Source organism: Oryza brachyantha, chromosome 2 (genome assembly GCF_000231095.2).
Source record: "Oryza brachyantha chromosome 2, ObraRS2, whole genome shotgun sequence".
Taxonomy (NCBI): Eukaryota; Viridiplantae; Streptophyta; class Magnoliopsida; order Poales; family Poaceae; genus Oryza; species Oryza brachyantha.
In genome coordinates, this window is record NC_023164.2 from 22,407,723 (window position 1) to 22,423,754 (window position 16,032).

The 16,032-nt window shown below is 44.3% G+C and overlaps 2 protein-coding genes across 3 annotated transcripts; one reads left to right on the forward strand and one right to left on the reverse strand.

Moving 5' to 3' along the window:
* Positions 1-5,644: 5,644 nt before the first annotated feature.
* On the reverse strand, positions 5,645-10,582 carry LOC102720020 (protein NRT1/ PTR FAMILY 7.3-like). Of its 2 annotated transcripts, XM_006647731.2 has the most exons (7): positions 10,375-10,582; positions 10,112-10,252; positions 9,677-9,758; positions 8,312-8,447; positions 7,454-7,671; positions 6,803-7,365; positions 5,645-6,702 (listed from the first exon to the last, which is right to left on the reverse strand). In XM_006647731.2, exons 4-7 carry the CDS (start codon positions 8,436-8,438, stop codon positions 5,850-5,852), a joined length of 1,761 nt encoding a protein of 586 aa, XP_006647794.1. In that variant the 5' UTR covers positions 8,439-8,447; positions 9,677-9,758; positions 10,112-10,252; positions 10,375-10,582; the 3' UTR covers positions 5,645-5,849. The 2 variants fall into 2 exon arrangements, with proteins under 2 accessions (XP_006647794.1, XP_015688382.1); XM_015832896.2 differs by lacking the exons at positions 9,677-9,758; positions 10,112-10,252; positions 10,375-10,582 and adding an exon at positions 7,893-7,962 and having other exon boundaries at positions 8,312-8,390.
* Positions 10,583-13,635: 3,053 nt separating this feature from the next.
* On the forward strand, positions 13,636-15,470 carry LOC102720303. Its single transcript, XM_006647732.2, has 2 exons — positions 13,636-14,101; positions 14,926-15,470. The coding sequence occupies exons 1-2, from the start codon at positions 13,747-13,749 to the stop codon at positions 15,252-15,254; spliced, it is 684 nt and encodes a 227-aa protein (XP_006647795.1). The 5' UTR covers positions 13,636-13,746; the 3' UTR covers positions 15,255-15,470.
* Positions 15,471-16,032: the final 562 nt, after the last annotated feature.

Sequence of the window (16,032 nt, forward strand, 5' to 3'; positions counted from 1 at the left end):
TCGTGGGAAATAGGCCGAGGCGTCGAGGCGAGCTGGACTCGATCAACGGGGTGTGGTAGCAAGAAACCGGCGAAGAACATTGGGATCTGAAGTTATCTTGGCCTTTCTATGAAGTAATAGGTCGGCTTTCATGGAAATGGGTGTATCATTCGTCAGGAGATTTGCAAACATGACACTTTAAACATGTGGCATTTGCAATTTTGACATTCAGAGTGGATGACATGTGGGTCCACCTGTGTCTATAAAATGTGGGTGTAGTGTCAAAATTGCGAAACACACAATTGGGAGTGTCGTCTATATAATTTGTTGTTTTTCTTTAAGGTTTTTTATGCAAATTTAGACAAAGGACTGAAACAGAAAATCTAGAGGACTACAATTTATATAAAAAAAAAGTCCATAGTTATTTTGTAGGTCCACCGAAGACAATACCAATTTTTAAATCAATAGCACTTCCTGTGGTATGTTTTGGGTGGTTTTTTTAAGATCGGCTTTTACGTATGTTTTTCAAATATTTAAATGGTGTATTTTAAAATATATATATATAAGTTTATTATTTTATATTGGTAGTAGATTTTTAATTTTATTATAGTTAGTTTTATATTTTATCTAATTAAATAATCTTTTATTAACAAACATAACATAGTCTTCGATCCTACTTGAATTTATACATGTATCTATGAATATGTTTTTATGTATTCAAATTAATTAGCATATTTATACATAAAGTGATGGTAATATGAATGAGGGTAATATATTTTTAATGGATTCGAGAACTCGCCAAATTAATAAAGATGAAGGTATTTGTCGTGAAAAATGGTAGTGCTAAAACTTACCTAAGATCAGCTACTATTAAAATATTGGAAAGGCCTAACCAAATAGGGCCAACCAGTACTGCGTAGCTTTTGTCACCTTTCTTTGCGTTGAATCATCTAAATAACATTTCTTTACGATCAATCTGCTTTTTAGATTTTGCAAGTGATTTGATTTCCAGAAATCATCTAATTTCCTGGCAACCAGAAACAACATTTTACTTTGAAGTTTGACTCAATCAAATGGCCTTTTAGATGCAATCAGTCTGTATTTGAATTCGAGCCCCAACTTCAATTCATCCAATCAAATCCTCCAGGTCTTGTCTTATTATATATTTTCTCCAAATGTATTTCCCGTGTGTAATGTTTGCCTTTAGTCTGGTCTTGCGAGCGTAGTTTTCTTACAGCAGATGTCTTTTTTTATTTGAAAGGTACAACCTATATCCCAAAATAAATCAATTCTCAGTATTTAGATAGAATGTTTGACTATTTATCTTATTTAAATTTTATATGATTAATATTTTTATTATTATTGTATAATAAAATATAAATAGTACTTTACGTGTGACTAATTGTTTTTAAAAAATCAATAGATTTTTAAATAAGAGAAATAGTCATACGTTTAGCCCATAAATCAATAAATGCTTTTTTGGACGGTGTAGTACCTCGCGGATATATTTGTACTATGTATTATTAATTGCACCTACAAACAACTTCAATGCTTATACGTAACACATATACTACTACTACGTACGGGGTATTAGTCATGTCCTCCGTCCAGTACACAAATTTTTATTTAAAAAATCACTCATGACCGGAAGTACATGCATGCCATATTATTGGACCGTGTTTCGATATGGTCCGTTTACTTGTAAAGCCAGTATTGCACTGAGCCATTTGAAGATTAGGTCGAGCTTGTACTAATAATGTAACGTGACATTGCCTTGTGATTACTGATTAGCCTTGTGCATGGTTCCTACGCACACTACACACTCCATTACTCCAAAGCCTTCGTTTGATTACAATCGTAGTAGCCACGTGATGGGGTACTCTGCACTTGGTTTACACTGCAAAAATATCCCGTGTCACGAACTTGGCCTTTGGGTTATCCGCCAGCTCGTGTCTTTTCAGCGTCAAAGCATTCACATTATCTGCCACATAATAACACTATCATTATTACCACTAATATATGGATATATAAAAAATAAAATTCATATATCGGTAACTGTAATAGTAATAGCAATAACATATTGATAGAGGATCTCCATCCAATCGAAGTGTGCCATGAGAAAAATATATGCTCGTTTAAAAGTGACGGTGATGAATATATGTTGCCACCTCACACAAACTCTTAACCTTTTATTAAAAAAAAAAAAGCTAAACACGACTCACAGATCAGTTATCATCCATCAACTATCTATTTATATTTAAAAATACTTTAAAAAATATATGCATCAATAGACAATATATGAGGAATAAAATAGGTTAATGATTGTTTTATTTAATTAAAACTATGCTGTAACGCACGGAGAATATGCTAGTTTCTTTCAGAATTTGATAATCGTTTCGTCGGCAGCCCCTTTTGGCCGCACCATAACAGCGGATTAGTTAGGATATTCTCCTGCAAGATAGACGCAAACGGGATTAATCATGTTCTTTTATTATAACGTGATGGTTATCGTTCGTGATTTGACTTAGGCTACTTCGTCGACGTAAACTCCATATGCAGCAGACAAAACGCTCCGGGTATATTATATATATTATTAACTCCAGGTATATTATGTATATTATTATGTTTTTCTTCATTAATATTGGCCATCAGAAGATAGTATATTCGCAGCAACTTGTGCCCCCATGTTGATGTGCCGACGTACTGTATACTCCGTTGAAGTACACTGTATAACATAACGTAGCACATCGTAATATTCTATTATATGCATACCTTATTTTTAAATGCATACAACTTTGACTTTTGAAGATATAATTAATCGTTCGTCTTATGAATAAATACTTAGTGCAAGTATGATAAAAAATATTCATAGTTCACTTTAACAATAGAATAAATTATACTTATATAGTATTTAAATAAAAATATTTAAACGTTGTATAAAAAACAATAATACAATCTGTTTTAAATAAAAAGAAATATATATGATCCATTTGTTATTCGTGTGGCATGTAGCTAACTAGAGAGTTGTTTGATTGGTGATCGAGGTTTGTTACAAGCAACCTTAGGCGTGACATTATTTATTATGAAAAGCTCAAGTGCTATAGTTGAATCAAGCCATACTTTATTACTCTTCTTTTATAGTGTAAGAGCAACTCTAACGCTTTGAGAATTTTATTCCCCAAATTTTGGAGTTTAACAACTCCCTAAATATTATGGAAAAGAAAAATATTAGTCTCTAATAGGTTGTCATAACTCATGCCACTGGATGTGTGCATGTCACGAGCGTACATATATCCACCCACGCTGAGTAGGGAATTATGCGAAACTCGGCAAAGATAGAGGAGGATGGTAAACCATTGATTGTTTTTTCTCAAATTGCCAAAAGAAAAAATTAAGGAGGAGAAGGAGGAATGATAAATTGTTAGAGTTTCTCTAAGATATTTTGATTCTATTTGTATCTGTGTATATGTTTTATACGTATGTGCCAGATTTATTAACGTCCATATGAATCAGGAATTTAGCGATAGGTTGGATAAAAAAAATATAACATGGAACAAATGTAATATCAAGTATACACATCATTTTCTAGTCATTTTATTTGCAATGACCACTTTTAATTTGCATGGCTCGCCACATTTATGCCAATTTGAGTTGTGGTCAATTTAGTGTCAATCGAAACAGCCCCTAAATCAGCTGGCAGCTGCTACGGAGTACATACGTCCATCGATCCATCTAAACGTTCTGGCGATCTTCTGCAGATTTCGAGCAAATTCTTGTCGCCTGCAGCGATCGTGCCCGGGCCGATTCGCATGTGATGCAGAGCGATGCATAGCAGCCACTGTGCTGCTCATGGCAGCGTGCCTGCGTACGTCCAACATCACCCACAGTCTCGGTCAGCCAAAACAGGTGGCGAGATGGCCGTGTTTACGGTCCGTGACCGTATCGGCAGCGCCATCCATGTGACCAGCCACTGATCCGGTGAGATTATCCCCGATCTGCACGAGGGTTAGGTTGATTAATTTAGGTTCCTGTAGGTGCAACTGGTTGGAAATTATATGCGCTAGATCTATCAGCTTAGCACGGCGCGAGAGTGTTGTCTTGTTGGAGCGCTAGCTAGCTAGCTGGGGCCGACTAGCTGGGTGTACTTAAGTGGCACTGCGTACTTTGTGATTTTGTAGTCATATATTAATGGCATTTTGCTTTCGTGGTTGGTAGTTTTGGTAGCTTTTGTTAAACCTAACGCGTGCGTGGATCGGCCTGGCAGTGGCGCGGTAGCACGGTCAGCGAACTACTTCAGTGTGCTTACTGGCAGAAAGCGATGGAGTTCATCGCAGTGGCAGCTGGTATTTGTGCTCTGTGGCAGAGCACATATCAATTTGACACGGTTTGCATCATAAAAAAAAATTGAATGCTTCAGATGAAGGGACGATTGTTTGACTTATTTAGAAAAATAGCCAAATGATATACTTGTAAATAAAATATATTTTGTGAGTAAACATTATATATATATATATGTGTTCTTATTATAAAGAATATTGAATGTAAGTGAGAAGTGAGATTTGGATGATGATTTATTATGTTGAAGAGGAAATTTATATAAATTTTAAACAATTTCCACGTGTGAAATCTACATATATCAAATCGTTTATTTATTAGATTACCCATACCCATTAAATAACATTAATTTTGGATATACGTAATATCTTTATATATATATATATATATATATAAGTAAAAGAGTATAAATACTATATCCGTCTTCGTTTACTTATCACCGTTGACTATTACTATTTCAACTTTGACCATTAATAGCAATTATACGATCGGTTGATGACTATTAAAAATTATATTGTTGTATATTTATATGTCATACATCAAATATAACATATTTTTTTGCTATACACAATATTTTTTAGAAAAGACGAATGATCAAAGTTCTTAAATAAATAAATAGTAACTCATGTCAATTATTTGAGACCGGAGAGAGTACGAGTTACTCAATACGCTCTGATGTGGTACCTTCGTTTCAATTCAAGGCGATAGTGTGGTACCGCATTGCAGCCCTCAACGGCACAAGGTGTTAATTCAGTTGCATCATCGGTACACCACCGTCTACTGTTGTACCACTCTACATTAGCACAATATCTAGGCAGCTGAAAGCAACATTTTGTTTTCATTCATCGAAGATGATGCTATCTATACTCCATTGCGTTGTGCAGGCGGCAGCACTGTACTTCTACACGAACCACGGACCTGAGAGAACCCGACGTCGTTTTACTTTACCATCCATGGCATCCATCCCGTTAAGTGCATAAACGGTGGACACAAAGCTCCGAGCCTCCGACAAAACATAGTAGTAAGCGCCAGGCCCACACATGGATTTTTGCCCTGCAGTCTGAGCGTGTACGTGTCGTCGATGCCCGCGACACGTGTGGTCGAGGCTCGGGAGTCCTGCCACGGCTGGACGGGACACGGCACCAACGGCGGTGCACACCTGCACATGCACACATGGCACACCAGTACAGCACACACGCACACGACCCGGCCGCGTGCTAGGGTAGGTGCGGGTGGTGGTGGGCTTGGGTATCCCCACCAAACCCCCTAGTTTGGGCTAAAATTCAACGGCTTCTTCAGTATTGGATCGTCACAAGATTCAGAATCAGGCTTGTTCAAACATGGGCCCTCCATGAATTTTCTCGTGACAGATCAGAAGTAACATGGACCCGTCCATGATCCAACAATCGAATGACAGGGTAATTATAACATGCTAATAATCCTGTCACGCGTCGTTATTACTACGGCAAGCCTAGTTGCCAGCCCAGTTGATACGTATCGGTATCTACACAGGGGTCTAAGGCCTGGCCCGAGGCCTAGACGTGCACCACGGTGATCTTGTTCGCCTTCTCCTCGTTGCTGTCGAGCTTGATGCCCTTGTACCACACCGCGCACGCGACGTACACGGCGAGGTCGACCAGCGAGAGCGCGGCGAGGAGGAAGTAGAACCGGTCGAGGTGGCCGGAGTTGAGGTTCCCGGGGATCCACCCGGGGCGTCTGTCGCCGGCGGTGAGGCTGGTGACCACGCTCACCAGCATGATGCTCACGTAGTTGCCCAGCGAGATGGACGCCATGCACAGCGAGCTGCCGAAGCTCTTCACGCCGTCGGGCGCCTGCCCGTTGAAGAACTCCAGCTGCCCCACGTACATGAACACCTCCGACGCCCCGATCAGCGCGTACTGCGGCACTTGCCACAGCACGCTCAGGGAGCTCGGCTGGTCCGGCGCGACCACCCGCTTCAGCCGCTCCACCTCGACAACGCCGGCGACCACCATGGCCGCCATGCCAACGACGAGGCCCACGCCCATCCGCTGCAGCTCGGTCAGCCCCTGCGGGTTGCCCGACAGGCGAGACATGACCGGCACGAGCACGCGCCGGTAGATGGCGATGAACGCCAGCACGCTGAGGATGTCGAACACCGACATGCTCGCCGCGGGCACGTGGAACGACCCGATGTTGGTGTTCATGGTGGTCCCCTGCTCCACGAACAGCGACGCCATCTGGGTGAACACCACAGAGTAGACGATCGTGCACAGCCAGATCGGCAGCATCTTCAGGATGCACTTCACTTCCTCCACCTGCGTCACCGTGCAGAGCCTCCACGGGTTCTGCATGTTCTCCGGCGTGCAGTAGTCCTCCTCGGTGACCGTCGCCGCCTTGTCAAGGAACCTGAACACCAACACGCCACAAATGCATCTCAAATCAACCTGTAAACTAACTGCTTGATCACAGTCGTTGCTCTGACACATTGTCCGATCAAGATACTCACCTTATCTGGTCGCTATGAAGGATCTTTCGGATGCCAGCAATCCGGGACTCGTCGCCGTCCACCTCGTGGAGCAGCTCGCTGCGTGGCACGTCGGTGCGCCACTTGCGGAACGCGGCGACGAACACTTGCGCGATGCGGGTCAGCGGGTTGCCGGTCGGCTTGAAGTGCCGATAGCTGGGCGTGCCAAGCAGGAAGAGCACGAGCGCCATGGCCGCCGCGGCGGCCGAGACCCAGAACCCCATGACCCATTTACCCTCGTCCTCGTAGTACACCAGCACCGTGTTGGAGAAGAGCGACCCGACGTTGAGCGCCAGGTAGAAGTAGCTGAAGAAGGCCACCTTGGAGCGCGCCTCGTTGGGGTCCGTCTCGTCGAACTGGTCCGAGCCGAACGTGGCGATGGATGGCTGGTACCCTCCGTTGCCGAAGGCGATCATGTAGGTCGACAGGTAGAATACGGCGACGCCGGCCGTCGACGGCGCGTCGCAGTGCTCCCCCGCGGCGCCGCAGCGGCCGGAGGGCTTGACCAGCAAGAACCACGACGCGAGCGAGAGTATCACCAGGCCCTGATCACCACACGTTTAGACTTGGAAAAATAGAAGAGCTGTAACTTTGATTGATTGGTAATCGGGTTAGCTTCTCAGATGATCGTACCGTGACATAGATCATCTGGAAGATTGCGCACGTGATGTATCGGCCCCAGTAGGAGTCGCTCATGAAGGCGCCGATGAGCGAGAAGATGTAGACCGTGCCGGTCCATTTGCTGATGCTGTTGGCTGCCTCTGCGTTGTCCTGGTGGAGCACCCGCCGTAGGAACACCACAAGGTTCACCCCGACGCCGAAGAAGGCGCATGTCACAAGCCCATAGTTGACTGCATCAGGAAAACACCTGAATTAGTGGTCAAATCGATCCCAGATCGAATTTGGAAGTGCCTGCAGTTTCTGCAGATGGCTTTTGGCAGTGTCTAGATGCAACACAGGGTTAAACACAGTTCACAAAAACCAGTTTTCTATAGTGGTACGGTTTTAGTCAGTTTAGTTATTGCCCATGCTGCAGAGTAAATCTGATGAGGAGCAAAACGTAGTGTTAAACCTGAAGAGTACAGTACTGCTAGCTTTCCAACGGTGGATCAACCTCCAGGTTTGGCTGCCACGCAGCTGCTCTGCAAGAAAGGATTATTCTTGAAGGTTCCTGCCGGTGGCAGTCTGAAGTCTGAACTGCATACAACTCAGACAGCGAAGTAGGAATTTACTGGGAAATAACAAGCTTATAATGTTCTGGGTCACACCATTGTGCATTTGTGCTGACAAAATTTGTTCATGGTTCTTTGAATACTGAAAATAACCTCATCTAATCAGACGGTGTCAACAATCGAAACGGTGTCAAGAAACAAGAAGCCAACCCATGCCCATGTATCAGCTTAAAACTGGTAATTTATTTTTTTGAAAGACCTAAAAACTGCCAATTTATTGATATATGGGTATAAAAATTAAATAAAATCATAGCTTTACCTAGCAAGAGGATGGAAGATCTCCATTTCCCAGTGTTTGCTTTAACTGCTGGGTTCCCTCGTCTGTCCATTGATCCATCTTCAGTGGTGTCGGACATCCTTTTCGAATCGATATCAGTTGGAGCCATTGTCTTGTCCTATGAATTTTCCAACAAAAAAAATCACCCGCTGATGAGTTGATGGATGATTTAAAATTTTAGCTAGAGAAACAATAGGGAAATACGAACTAAACTGACAACAGTGGTAGCCTTATTTTTACAGCTTTGCCAATTCCAGAAACTGCACTTTCATTTTCAATAACTGTCTAGATTTGATTTCCACCTACCAATTAGGTAGTTTATGTTGGACAATAAACATCATGGGTCCGATGAAGAGACAAGGGTGCGCGCATTTTGTGGTGTGTATATATGTGTCTTCTATATATATTTGAAAAAAAATGCTTGTATTTAATGTCAGCAGATGTGTCGTTTTGGTTTGATATTTTAAGTCCATTGAAACCTGGAGATGGCAGTTGTTTAGTTCCTTTCTTTCTTTTTGCTGTTCCTGTACCGTTCAACTTTACTAGCATAGTCCTCGTATGAGGCAACTATGCCGTGTTACTCTCTATGTTTCATGTTTCATGTTTCATGTTTAACTTTTTTACTTGTAATGTTTAATCATTCATCTTATTTAAAAAATTAGGAAAATATTATTTATTTTGCTTGTGACTTAGAACTTTAACCACATGGCTTGTTATTTTTTATATTTGTACTAAATTTTTGAATAAGATGAATGATCAAATGTTACAAAAAAAGTCAAACATCTTACATTAGAAAACAGAGGTAGTATTTTACACCTGTTAAAAAACCATTGCCATGCCTGGAATATTTCTCCTTGGCTTAAAACACTGGATATACCATTTTGTGCATTACCTCACTATGCTCAAAAGCTATTTTTATAGCTCGGTTGGATATCCACTATTTTCTTATATATCATCTAAATAGTTATTATATTTTAAAAAAAACTTAATAAGATAAATTAATATTATATATATCACTTTAGTACTTCACAAATATACAACTTTACATTGATTTATACCGGTTGTAATGAAAATAACAAATTTAATTATGAATATGTGTTTACTAATTTTAGTTTAATTTGTCTTTTATTATAATTTATAGAAACCAAATTTATTCGAACTTACGTATTTGTGGAGTGATATATTTCATATTACTATATCTTTGTTAATTTTTTTATAACTGTTTAGATGATGTGCAATAAAGAAATGGATACTCAAAGGATTAAAAGCCATCTCCCATTACGCTGGAGCATGCAACAAGCAAAGAACTGAACTATATATAGCCATGGGTTCTCCCGTGTATCTTACCTTTCGTTTGTTGTTATCGTAACCCTTGTGGAGACTTCGTTTTTTATCAAGGGGGAAACTTGAGGGGTAGCTTTAGCTTAACCTGTGTAAGACAACCTTGTCAGTGATGCACCAAGCAAAGTAATTAAAAGCGGAAACGACTAAAAACAGATACCAAACGCCAACAAAAGGACTCTTATTGTCCATGTCCGCGGGCCCACATGTCACCCGGTGCTCTCAGAGCCCGTACCAGATGAAACTCCTTTTTACAGTGCGTGATTTTTTTTTAAAAAGGAGCTTTTGTGTGGTGGTAGTGCTACAGAGATCGTGTATACAATCTCCAAACGGATGCACATCCGCACGTGTAGTGTATAGCACATGACCACCGCCTCCAGGCTACGTATACGTAACAGTGTAACACGAACCATGTGCAAATATTTAACACACGTAACTTACCTTCGTTGATGAACCCTCCGGTGCGGACGCGCAGCGGCAGCTCGCACTTCTCCGTCGACGGGGACGGCGACGACGGCGACGACGAAGACACGGACGTCACAAAGGAAACGACCTCCACGACGACGACGATGACGCCCAGGCCTCCAGTCATTTACCGGCGCGAGATCAGAGTGGTGTACTGGTGTGTGTGTGTGGGTGTGTGCTGGTGGAGCGAACGCTGCAGAGAGAGACAGCGAGCTAGCTAGCTAACTGCTTCGGCTTACCTAGCTATAAATCTCCACGATCAAACAAGGACCACGCCCGCTACCCCGCCCGCCGGTGACGCCGTGGTGGTAACTGGTACGTAGCTGGTGCCGCGCGTCTCCCCCGCGGCGATATCTCTCCTGCCTCGCGCGCGGCCGGCGGTCGGCAACGAGGTGGGAAATGCGGATCGGAGGAGGTAGCTAAGCTGACGGCTGAAGTGTGTGTGTGTTTGGGCGGTGTATGGGGCGCGCGCGAGGCTGCGTATTTATGGGCGTGTGGTTGTGCTGCGAGCCGGGCGGGGCCGGGGCCGGGGGAGGGTGGGGGTCGCGTCGCGCGTGGGGCGCGCTGCTGCTGCACGGGACGGGCCGGGACGGAGTGGCAGTGTGGCACACGGTGCTGGATGCCATATTCGTTTCCTCCTGCGGGGCCGGGAGCGAGCGCGAGTAGTGGCCGACACATGTGGCACTGTGGCATGCGCGCATGGTCCGCGCCCAGCTGTTTCCCCCGTTCGGCCTTTCCGGTTCCGGTTCCGGTTCCGCCCCCCCAAAAGAACGGCGATCCTGTGAAATGTCTGAGAATTTCACCGCGCGTGCGTATCATTAATCACGAGACGAATTGCGCAGTCGTGCTTCGTGCATGCACGTCTCTGGTGTGTGTGTACAACTAAAGTCGGATCGATGGACGTGCGATCAGGTGTAGGTCGCCGTCGAAGGACAAACGCCACTGCTGCTCCTAGCGAAAAATGAGTCGTGTAGTGCATAAGTACATTAGTACTTGGCCTAATGAGCTGAGTTTTCTTGTCCTTGATTTTGCCATGCATGTTTGGTATAAGCTACTCCGTACTGTTTTTAAACAATTGTCTGCGGTACTATTTATCATTAAGCATTAATCGATCGTCTTTTTTGTGAAAAGAAAAAAAACGATATATTAATTTATAAAAATGTATTGCATTGTGAACATTAACACAAAACTGTTGTATGTCGTAATATAAGTATATATGTAGGAACAGTTTTACGCAAACACAAATACAGTAGTAATCAATATTGATACAACTATCCTGACTATCTGAGCTCACCGGTGAGACCGATTAAAAAGACTTTCCCGTTGGAATTTGCTGTTCAAGAGAGTAAAATCCGATAGATTTTTTTGACATGCAGATCAATTGGAATCTGCCGGTCGTATGGTCAGTTGGTCACTGGTTAGCACTGCATACTACGGTACCTTCGCGAACAAAAAACGGTAATCACGTGAAAATAATAATTGTGATCGAGATGCATCGATTAACTGGTTAAGCGTCCTAAAAGGATCTCAAGGACAAGAAATTAAAAGCGGGTCGCTGTGCATGCTGGCGCGACGTGATTGAACGAACAGCATTGCGACCTAACGAAGGACGGCGTACGTACACTTTGGAGGTATGATTATGTTTTCAGTCCTACGGAAGCAAAATTAAAACCATATGTACTCTGAACTCTGAAGTTCTGAACCATCACAAAGATTCTCAGCACAAACACAAAATGCAACACAACTGAAATGACACCGATATGCTTGAGCTTTTACACGGAGCACTATGCTAGTTAGCATATAGACGAGGAGAAGTACCACTCTCGACGCAGATGTTATTTTCTCGGTTACAAATATACCCAAGCACGTTGTGCTAGTTCCTCCCCCGTGCCACGTCTTCGCCAGAAATTTCGAGAGTTTTGGCAGTTAATTTTGTCGCTGGCTGAGAAACCACATCAGCATGACAGTAAAGCAGACGCGCCCGTGCACAATCACCCTTTGTTTCCTCGCGGATGTTCTTCCTTGACGAACGGCGCGGCCGGCCACAGTTTCAGATAACTTATGCTCCAGCGGTCGTCCAGCTGCTGTTATGCTACTACTAATCAAAGAAATGTTGTTTACATCCTTCCTACTATACTACTGCTATAGTATTAGCTGGCATGCAGTAGTGCAACTGCAGTACGTAAGTACGACTCTCCGTCTCGGCTCACTGCCCGTATCCACGGTCTAGTGATTTAACTGATTATACTACTGGTCACGACGCTAGATTCTCGCCTATGGAGCCGCACAGCTCACGCATCGGACGCCGGAGGCCTCCACGCAGCATGCCCACGTCCATGCGATGCACGCCGCTGCCCCGCCCGGCGGCCTGTCGCCGTCGCCGGCCGCGGCGTACACTAGCGAGTAGCGACAAAGGTAGCTATCTCACTTGCTACCACCGCACTCACCCGCGCGCGGCCGTAGAGTCCAAAGCCAAATCGGTCACATGCTGTCGCGGCCGCTGCTGCTGCCTGCTGCAGTGCTCTGCCGCCAAACTCCGTTACGCATGATGCATGCACCGATTCGATCGATCGATCGATCGCGTGCCGCCATCGTGCAACGGATCTCGACCGAACCGAAGGTCACCTGGCGATCTGATCTCCGCGGCCTCTTTCTGCAGACATGACTGACCGCGCGCGCGGTGCTGCTCGATCCATTGCTTTCGCGGGACATGGTGAGTGAGCAAGACACCCAGACGGTGGACGGGTGGAGCCGTGCAGCTATAGCAGCGACGCATGCATGCATGCACGCGTGCGCGGCGGCAGTCAAGCGACTGCTCCTCTTCTCTCTACCCGATGGGGAGAGGTCGTCTCTGGTGTACCAACTCCAACCAGAGAGGCAGCAAAAGATCCAACATGGATACAGCCAGAAGTGATAAGTTATCACTGGATCCAGGTCACGCTGTGGCATGTGTGTGTGCCTCCAGATCAAGTGAATTCGTGCATGCAGGTGCAGCTAGCCTTGTCGCCGTCTGTCAATTAGCTGTGTCATGTCAACGTTCTGGGCTTGTCAGCACTCCAGCTAGTAGCAGCTCCCGTGTTTATACGCTTTTGCTGCTGTTGGGTGTTGCTGATAGAGTGATAGATACTGGTGACTTATCGCGGTTTGTTGGAAAACTTCCTCTCCTGGACACAAAAGTGCTGGAGCCGACAAAAGGCAGGGAAGAAAACAAAAGGCAGAGACGAGATGAAAAAGATCTCGATACGGCGTTTGACGGAGCACGTTTTCGTGTATGCGTCGTGCAGCGTAAGAACAGTTCAGTGGAGTCTAGCTGTAGCTTATCCATCTAGGGTCCGCATACCAACGAGAAAAATGACAAGCTAAACAACCAAAGGACTCAAAAAGCACATTATACCACGATTTTTACGGCCCCGTTTATAATCGTTGGATGGAATGCACGGCCCATTAGAAAACTATGGGCCCAGACCACGGCCCATGCAGCAATAACTGCTGTTCAGACCAACCGGAGTTAGGGAAGAAAGCCAGCAACGGGCAACCCGAGCAAGCGGATCGCATCGAGGTAGGGGGAGGAGTAGAGGAGCTCAGCTCGGTCGGGGTGGACTGGGGGTGTGATGGAGTGGACGACGGTGGAGGCGGGGGACGGGGCCAAGCTGAGCGTGCGGCTGTTCAAGCCGGCGCAGGGGGAGGCGGCGGCAGAGGCGGCGGCTGCGGAGGAGGACATCGCGGTGGTGCTGGTGCACCCTTACACGATCCTGGGCGGCGTGCAGGGCCTGCTGCGCGGGATTGCCGAGGGAGTCGCGCGGCGCGGGTACCGCGCCGTGACCTTCGACATGCGCGGCGCCGGGAGGTCCACCGGCCGCGCCTCGCTCACGGGCTCCACCGAGGTCGGGGACGTCGTGGCCGTCTGCCGCTGGGTCGCCGAAAACCTCAACCCGCGGGGAGTCCTGCTCGTCGGCTCCTCCGCTGGTAAGTAGAGTTTTTTTTTTCTTTTTCCAATGATGCCAGCGCGCCCTTCTTTAATTTCTCACTGAAACGAACTGCGTATAATCGAAATGACCAGATGAGATCAATAGGAACTGTATGGATCTAACTGAATATGTAATTTGCAATTAACCTCTTACTGGACCTGCAAGAAAATGGAAACTGCTAGTGCGTTGCAGCAGAACTGAAGGATCAGGCCTTTGGTCTCATGGATTTGGCACCAAATATAACATGTTATTACTTATTACTTCAGTGTATTTGGAGTAATATATGGCTAACTGCGTATTAGCCACATTGAATTGTTTTTGGCGCTCTGTGCAGACGCAAATCAATCCACAAGAAGTTCCTGTGGCGAATTTACCCTTCTGTTAGTGTCCTTAGAAGAAATAAGTCTTGCTAGTTGACAGCTGGAAGCATTATTATTTTTTCAGCAAATCCTCGCTCTAGGCAACATACCATAAACCTGTTTTTTTATGAACATGTTTACATTAGTTAGTTGTTTCTAGGTGTACCTACTTTTTTTGCCTGTTCATTACCTATGGCTAAGTAATGATGTGTGGCTATTTCGACCTACTCAAACTAATCCTCAGCACGCACAGTTTCCTGAACCTCAAAGTCCTAGCAAGTTAAGATTTAAGAATTCTTATTACTTAGTTTTGTCAACAGACAGTGCTGCAAGCAAAGCTGATTGTTTGTAAAAGAGCTGTGCTGAAAAAAAAAATTCCGCATAGAATTTGCTCCATCCACTCTTGCAGCTATTAGATTATGGCATTATGCTGTCATATATCTAAATCCATTTCCTGTTGCAGGAGCACCAATCGCAGGATCTGCAGTTGATAAGGTTGATCAGGTGGTTGGTTATGTTAGCATAGGGTACCCATTCGGTCTAATGGCCTCGATCCTATTTGGCAGACACCACAATGCTATCCTCAAGTCTGAGAAACCAAAGTTATTCATCATGGGAACTAAAGATGGCTTCACAAGTGTGAAGCAGCTGCAAAACAAGCTCAAGAATGCAGCTGGACAGGTTGATACTCACTTGATCGAAGGAGCTGGCCACTTCCAAATGGAAGGCCCTGCATTTGATGCCCAAATGGTTGACCTTATTGTTAATTTTATCAAATCCTTACCCCAATAGCATTTTACAGTGATTGTGTGCAAGTCTGTCATGATCGTAGTGAGTTAGTAACAAAGAAGTTACTGAACTGTACATTTCATGGTGTGTGTTTACTCGTTTGTAAGTGTACACTTGATGTTGTAATTTTAGTTCAATCTGTGTTTCTTTTGAAGCTTAGTGTAAGATGATGGGTTTTAGATACAATATATTTACAGGGCATAACATTTATCATTTCAGCCATCAAGATGATACCTGCACTGTGATCGATTTCTTCCAGATGTTGCCCATCCAAGTTTATTTGTGTGCTGCTCCTTGTGTGTGCAAGCAGTCAAATGTCCTTGCCATTTACCAGTTCAAATGTAATGATAAAATGATAATGGAACCCAATAGTTACCTAATTCAGGCAGGATTCTGTCTCACCAAGTCTTATCTGTTTGTTGTACTGTGACTTTATCTTGGATATATAAATGCTGTTGATCTGATCCATCCTTTGTTGTCAGGCTATTGGTGGCCTTTGTGATGATGAACGAAGAACTGAGATAACAGAACCATGTTGATCCAAAGTATATTCTTTAAACATCTTGCCTGGACTGTTATATTGGTTTGAGGGATTTTGTCAGCTATTAAGACCTGACTGATGAGCCAACCAGAGATGGGAAAGTATGCAAGGTTGCTATTCCTTCTGCTGTTGCTGAGTCTGCAATCCTACCAAGAGCTAAATGCCAGTTACTTTTTGTCAAATACTGGTGGAGAAAAAAGAGCTTGCAGGTTGCACGTTGTTTAAGCTTGCAGCCAGTTA

What these genes read in the sequence shown, in the direction of transcription:
- LOC102720303 (XM_006647732.2), top strand. Translation starts at nt 13,747, where the DNA reads ATGGAGTGGACGACGGTGGAGGCGGGGGACGGGGCCAAGCTGAGCGTG. An exon ending in GCTCGTCGGCTCCTCCGCTG is followed by an intron (nt 14,102 to 14,925) that starts GTAAGTAGAGTT and finishes TTCCTGTTGCAG; the next exon opens with GAGCACCAATCGCAGGATCT.
- LOC102720020 (XM_006647731.2), bottom strand. Translation starts at nt 8,438, where the DNA reads ATGGCTCCAACTGATATCGATTCGAAAAGGATGTCCGACACCACTGAA. An exon ending in ATCTTCCATCCTCTTGCTAG is followed by an intron (nt 7,672 to 8,311) that starts GTAAAGCTATGA and finishes TTCCTGATGCAG; the next exon opens with TCAACTATGGGCTTGTGACA. An exon ending in CTTCATAGCGACCAGATAAG is followed by an intron (nt 6,703 to 6,802) that starts GTGAGTATCTTG and finishes GTTGGTGTTCAG; the next exon opens with GTTCCTTGACAAGGCGGCGA.